Below are 6,386 nucleotides of genomic sequence, written 5' to 3'. Positions count from 1 at the left end.
TCTGAGTTTACGGATACCCGTTACACCGTCAGTACTGAGCATTTTTTAGAGTTGAGTGAGCTACAGTCATAGCTGCGATGCTATTTTATTCGGAAGTTCATTCTGGTACTTGTATTTTGTTTTTAATCGGGTTGGTTTATACAGGCACTTTTCTGCTGTGAAATTACATGTAGGTTTACAAACTACGGAGGTGCGTCCTAAGCAGTGGCGAGCGAAGTTAGATATAGTTATGTAGAGTTCATTGTAGAGTTCATTCCTTATGCAAAAATGGAAGCGAGACATCCTTTTCTTTCCTGCGCTCCCAATCATTTCCGGAGTTAACAGCAAGCGAGTTGTTTCTCCTGTATCATTCACCATTCACTTGTGGGTAAATTTAACTCCTACTGGTAAGATCGATGATTGAGCATTGTACTTAAGGTGAATGAAAATATCATTTATTCGGTCATTACTGTACTACGGAACCCTGAATTGAAGAAAATGGGATCTGCCCAAAAGGGGATATCCAGATGATGTAAAAGAGACCAGATGGAGGTAGCAGAAAACCAAGAAATCACGTGCGCCCACTCCCCCCAGCACCGCCAGCATCTCCACTAGTACCACCACCACCACCACCAGGACCACCCATCAAGTTCTTGGCCCTACATTATGACTGTTAGATTTACCCATTCCTTCAACTCATGGAAAAATACTCACATCTCGGCTATACTAGGATCTGCTAACAAGCCACTCAGATCCGGCATGCTGCGACCTTCCGCACCAGGACCTTCCCCATCATCACCCCCAACAGAGTCTAGCATCTCCCTCACGAGAGGGTTGTTCATCATGTTCTGCATAACCGAAGGATTGCTCATGAGGTTTTGGGCCATCTGCGCAAACATTGGATTATTCATGATGGAGCCTAGATCAGGCATTCCACCACCAGCGGGTCTACCAGCGCCACCAAGCATTCCCGCAATACTGGACAAATCTGGCATTCCTCCGACCCCACCGCCACGGGGGGTGCTGGGCCCAGGTGGGGCGGTGACGTTATCCGCGTCGGCAGCGATCTCCTCCTCAACCTTCTTTTTTGCGGTCTCGTATCCGTTGCGGGTGATCTGACTTCCGCCATTGCCTTCGGCTTCTATCCCGGCCTTGTAAGCTTCCATCGCGCCCCTCGCGTCACCCTTTGCGAATCTGGCATGACCGAGTCTGCTCCAGGCTTTGGCGTACGAGGGGTCTGTGTCCACGGCTACTTGCGCGTCCAGAATCGCTTTCTCAAACTGTGCTGCCGAGGAGTATGCCGCGGCCCGGTTGGATAGGTAGATGGGGTTATTCGGGACAATCCTTAAGGCCTGGGTGTAGTATTCTATTGCGGACGAATAATCCTTCTTCGCCATGGCTGCGTTACCTTTGCCCTTCAAGGACTCCGCTTCTGCCTTCTCTGCGTCCGAAGGGCCAGGTGGTGTGGCGGCGGCCGGTTTGGCTGGCGGAGATGCCGGCTTAGCTGGTGTATTCTTCTGCTTCATCTTTTCGAAAACACCGTAGATGCTTTGGAGTGATTGGCCGGCGAGGGCGTCAATCATGGCGGCCCTGTCGGTTGGGTCAACCTTGAAGGCGTCGGCTATGCATTGCTGAGCTACATCGACCGATTCCTTGTCGTCATCGGAGACGGTTCCGTCTTTCGTAGAGGTTGAAAGGAAGTCTATTATTGCAAGGGCAAGGCGTTTTTTCGAATCTGAAGACTGTTATAAAAAGTGTTAGCTGTCTGGCGGAAAGTGTGCGTTGATAAATAATGGTGGGAAGTTACCATGGTGGGAAGCGGACACTTGAGGGTACACGTAGAGTTGGCTGGTGTTGGTGGTGGGGGGCAAGCAGACTTTGAGTCGGAGGATGAGGGGGGTAACCGAGATGTGGTGGGGTTGTGATACTATACTCTATTTGCCAAGTGTTCACGTGGGAGAGACTTGTGGTTGAAGGACACCTAACCCTGCTTGGGGTGCTGGCCTAATGCTGGGCTGGCTTCCATGAGCTTCTATTCAAGCTCTAGAATAGCAGGTATCCAGAAAGAGCCTAATTAACAGTGACCTTAGTGCAAGTACACACGTGACTAAATTTTTTTTTCTAAGTATGATACTCGAGTACAGTACATGTGAGCAAAGCGAATGATATATCGTGGGAGAACAGTGAATTGAGTATGGGACAACCTTGCACTAAAGTCAGATACTCCTATCCGGAAGTTCCCCTTCATCTTGAGTGTGAAGTAGAGGTACCAGCAGGTCAAGAAACGGGTACAGTAGACACATATCAGCGCACCTCCAAACTGAGCTTGAAAACACTCTTAACTACTCCAACCAATCTCCGTTATGCTGTAGGGGGCTGATCTATCATCCACGTTCCATTCCGGGAACTAGATGGTAACGGTGCGCCTCCGGGGAGGAAACAAACGGTCTCCCCGTCTAGAGTAGGACATGGTTATAAACGGTGGTTACGCTGTAGGTCTCTAACATATACATCTCCTTAGCAAAAAGTGGTTCGAATGCATACTAACGCCTCCACTAGTGAAAGTGTCTCTCCCTTGCAGTATTTTGAACTCGTCGACAGCACCCAGGATTCCTGGCAAGAATTCTTAATGTTATTTCTTGAGAGTGTTCCACGGCCATATTCCCGCGACTCTCCGCGCGGTAATTCAAGGTGCTTCTTCCAACGTTCGGCCATTTTACTCGTGTCTGGGATAGATATACTGTATGCATCCGAGTTCTTCTCCATCGATTCCTGCCCGCATTGATGGAAGCTAGCGCAGTAGTGGGAAATAGTGATCCAGCGCCCAGGTTCCTTCATAAATGGTCACTCGCAGAATAAGCTTGTTGAGATCGGTTTCGTGTGGGGCACTCTTTTCTCGTCGCCGTTGTCTCCCCACTCCCTCGTGTCCCTTATCTGTAGCCCGCAGAATAGTTTCGTGGGCCTAATAATCTGAATTTTCCGGATTAACAAAAGTGGTCGCCCTGATAGTAACTGGTCTATTCCCCGGGGTATTTCGTCCCAAGGACGGCCTGTAATGTCAATGCTGAAGGCCTCATGTCATCCCCCAGCAGCCCACGAGAGAGGTGCTAGGACAAATAGCGACTGGCCTGCCAGGGCCAATATGCTTCCTCTCTAATGATAATTTTACCACCCTTACATGCCCGTATCTCGTAGCCTATATGGGTGGTAATATTCTCGGGCCATCCCTTGGCCGACATCCCACATTTCTGTCTTGGTTTGCTAGCTCAACTGCAGAGAGATACACACTAGCGCAGTAAACCTTTCACGGCTAGGGGCGACCCCGATAGCAGCGCCCGGGCTAATTATCTTCCAGAGTGACCTGGAAGATGCGCTGTTATCTTGCCGATCAAGAGCTCGGACGCGAGTGTCTTCGCACAATTGGGGAGTCCCATTTTTGCATTGCTTCTCCAATGAGTAGGGGGATGTCAGAGAAGGTGCGCCCTGGGGCTAAGAGTAGGACCCACCGAAAGGTCCCTGACTCGGGGCAAGTTGATATAAGCCAGGCGGGTTTCCCCAATCGCTAAGCGTGCTCTATCCAAAGGGGATGGTGCAAAGATACCCTGAAAGAGCTAAATAGGTCAAACAGAAATTTGGGTCCTCCTTGCCCGCACCCATAAGCCCTTGCCAAAAGTTTAATGGCCTCGTGGTTGCAAGAACATCAAAATCGGGAGTGGTGGATCCTGTTTTGACCGCCAGGGGGTGGTTCATCTATGATACCTGCAATAACCACTCCGGACAGGAGATCTGCGTCAGGGCCGCTCCCCAGAATCTGGGTTTCCTCTCCTTCTGATATCTTTCGGCCCCAACTCCCCGGAGCTATCCCAAACCAGCTACCGGCGGATGCGCCCGGATTCTCTCTGGCTTCCTTTAAAAATCGAGGATGTTCCGTACACGGGAAATGAAGATATATCGGAAGCAAGAGAGGCCTCTGCGCATGTGCTAATGGGTCGGTTCCAGGGGATGAGCACAGTAAGACCCAGTATTACTGCCTATAAATGTTTTTTCGAAACACTTCCAGAAACGTTTTTGGTATTTCTTTGCGTTCAGATCACTGTCCATTGCTCCGGGATCGTATCTTTATCCATTATCCTCTTATTTTGTGCCTCAAAATATCGTCTTTTCTGGATAGAACCACTACCCTTCCGACAAGATACTTCCCGGGAGTGAGTAATTGCCTGGCGACTCCCGGAGAACCTCTTCGGTCGAAACAGGCAGCTCAAGTCGATTTTGCACGGTGCATTGGTCCGGACCATTAGACCTCATAAAGGTGGGCTGCGATGACGAGATTACCTGACACCTCAGGCTTCAGAAAGCTGCAGTTCCTGACCTCCAAAACCTCTCTCTTGTCTCGGAACCCCCCAAACCGCTAACACATGTACAGGGTACCTAGCATGCCTGTTAGCGTTGGGGATTGCTCCCTCTGCGAGAATATGTCGAAGCCGAAGCACGCGGGCAACACTACACCCCCCCTGACCTGACGCACAACATAGCTACGATCTATCACCAGGGAACTGGCCCCACGGCTTGTTAGAAATACCTTCTTTCCTAGAGGATCGTCCCTCTTACCTGGTGTAAGGTTCTACAACGCCCTGTTCCGTGTAGCAAAACAAATCTACTTTGTCTTTGGCTTCGAGATTACAGTTGCACCAATTCGAGTACCGGTACAAGTATTCTTGGTTTACAGGGGCCAATCTCCAACATTGCCGGCCCGGCAAGTTTGGAGTTCTTGATGTCGCCTCCGGGGCTTCCGGTGGACGCAGCCAGGCCAGATTTTCAGGACTCTCATTAGCCACATTAGAACTACCCGATATATCAACCCCTGCGCCGAAAGAGTCACGACTACCGCCCAAACACTAAGACTTTTTTCTACCGTTTGGATTGCAGTTGAGAGAGGGTAATCGAAAAGAGTTGTCGGGGTCGTTAGCAAATGCTGAGGAGGCCGAATGAAAGCTAGAAAACAATGAGTAGACCGGTGAATGAAACACTAGGTCCGACCAAACTATGTAAAATTTGTGAAACTGGTATTTGGTATTGATAAAAGTTGAACTGTCTGAGGGCTAAATTATCGCTCTAGACTAGCGCTACTGTGCCGATGCGTTCGACATAGGGGGGCCAGCCAGAGGTGCCGCGCGCAGACTATGTCGAGCACGAAATAGAAATGATTCGTATCACATCCCACGGCTTCCATGATTTCCGCAGTTCAAATGAGTTGAGTAAATCGCACCTTTTTGAGAGCTGGTGCTGCTGTCCGTTCAAAATGCCCATCGGCGAACTAGGACTGTGATACCTTAAATCATCCATACCCTCACCACATTGAAGTCTTGCCCCGAAGGTCTTCCTTCAGAGCCACTTTAAAATTGTGGAGAGAGCACCGAACCTGTAGGGTGCCAAGTCTTTTTCTCTCTATCTTCGTCAATTCCTTCCTTCCAAAATGGTGGGCCCTTGCATTTAGATTGAGCTCCTCGAAGGAAGGATTTTTTATCTCGAGAGGAGTGTTCCGACAGGGAACGTCGGAGTAGAACCGCGTACAAGTACTCGGGTACTTGCACAGGCCCAACGTATTCTTGCTGTATGATAGGTGCAGGGTGTTGCGAATGAGTAAATTCACATGATTTCGGTGGAAACGTGTAAACCGCAGCCCTCACTTCCACCGCCGAATCTCTCCGCAGGTTGCCCTGACCACCCATCCCCGTTTCGCTCAATGGGCCTCCAGAGTGCCGAGGACCTATTGTCGGTGGCCACCTGGTTGTTTTAACCCTCCCTTTTTATTGCCTCCCCCCCCCGCTTTGTTATTTTCTTCTTGCTTCTTTGCCTTCCTGGAACCTTTGCGGGTATTACAGTCAACTCGTAACGCCTAACTCGACAATTGGGCGCCATGCCCCGAGCGAGATTATCACAAGTCGTGAGTCTCATTAGTACTGCACTCCTACTATACACTTACTGATGTACGGTACGTGTGCCTGCCGGCCTTAGGCCGTACATCTGTAATCTGTAATCCTCCCGACTGCTATCTTATTATTAGCCAAAGCTATGATAGTCCTTTTTTTTTCCTTCACTAATATTCCAGTTGCGGTTATTCCTTTGCATAATATGAAGGGACTTTATCTTTGCAGGGTGTATCCACTACCCCTAGCCCATTCATGTTTAAGAATATAATTTTTACCCCAAACGAGAAGAAAATTCAAGTATACCTGCCATCAGGGCAACTATTTGTTCACATGGCAACATCACGTGAAGTACCTAGCCGCCACGCTGGTTAAAATTTGGAGAACCAGTTAGAATGAGTTACTATTGAAAAATCTATCATGAGGGCCGGCAAGATTAAGAAAACGCTGCACTGTGGGAGCTGGGAGATTGAAGACCTT

The 6,386-nt window shown here is 49.4% G+C and overlaps 2 protein-coding genes; both read right to left on the bottom strand.

The window, feature by feature from the left end:
- Nucleotides 1–412: 412 nt before the first annotated feature.
- On the bottom strand, nucleotides 413–1,453 carry GSTUM_00011422001 (uncharacterized protein). XM_002841910.2 has 2 exons: nucleotides 694–1,453; nucleotides 413–638 (listed from the first exon to the last, which is right to left on the bottom strand). The coding sequence occupies exons 1-2, from the start codon at nucleotides 1,374–1,376 to the stop codon at nucleotides 551–553; spliced, it is 771 nt and encodes a 256-aa protein (XP_002841956.1). The 5' UTR covers nucleotides 1,377–1,453; the 3' UTR covers nucleotides 413–550.
- Nucleotides 1,454–1,479: 26 nt separating this feature from the next.
- On the bottom strand, nucleotides 1,480–2,005 carry GSTUM_00011421001 (uncharacterized protein; the record flags this gene model as incomplete). The annotated part of the gene is made up of 4 exons (XM_002841909.1): nucleotides 1,480–1,499; nucleotides 1,520–1,721; nucleotides 1,787–1,827; nucleotides 1,966–2,005. The coding sequence occupies 4 exons, from the start codon at nucleotides 2,003–2,005 to the stop codon at nucleotides 1,480–1,482; spliced, it is 303 nt and encodes a 100-aa protein (XP_002841955.1).
- Between the last annotated feature and the right edge of the window lie 4,381 nt (nucleotides 2,006–6,386).

This window comes from Tuber melanosporum, assembly GCF_000151645.1.
Source record: "Tuber melanosporum whole genome shotgun sequence assembly, scaffold_84, strain Mel28".
In the NCBI taxonomy this organism is placed as follows: domain Eukaryota; kingdom Fungi; phylum Ascomycota; class Pezizomycetes; order Pezizales; family Tuberaceae; genus Tuber; species Tuber melanosporum.
Note: the sequence above shows the minus strand (reverse complement) of the source record. Positions and strands in the feature narration are given on the sequence as shown.

What these genes read in the sequence shown, in the direction of transcription:
- GSTUM_00011422001 (XM_002841910.2), bottom strand. Translation starts at nt 1,376, where the DNA reads ATGGCGAAGAAGGATTATTCGTCCGCAATAGAATACTACACCCAGGCC. An exon ending in GATCCTAGTATAGCCGAGAT is followed by an intron (nt 639 to 693) that starts GTGAGTATTTTT and finishes GTCATAATGTAG; the next exon opens with GGCCAAGAACTTGATGGGTG.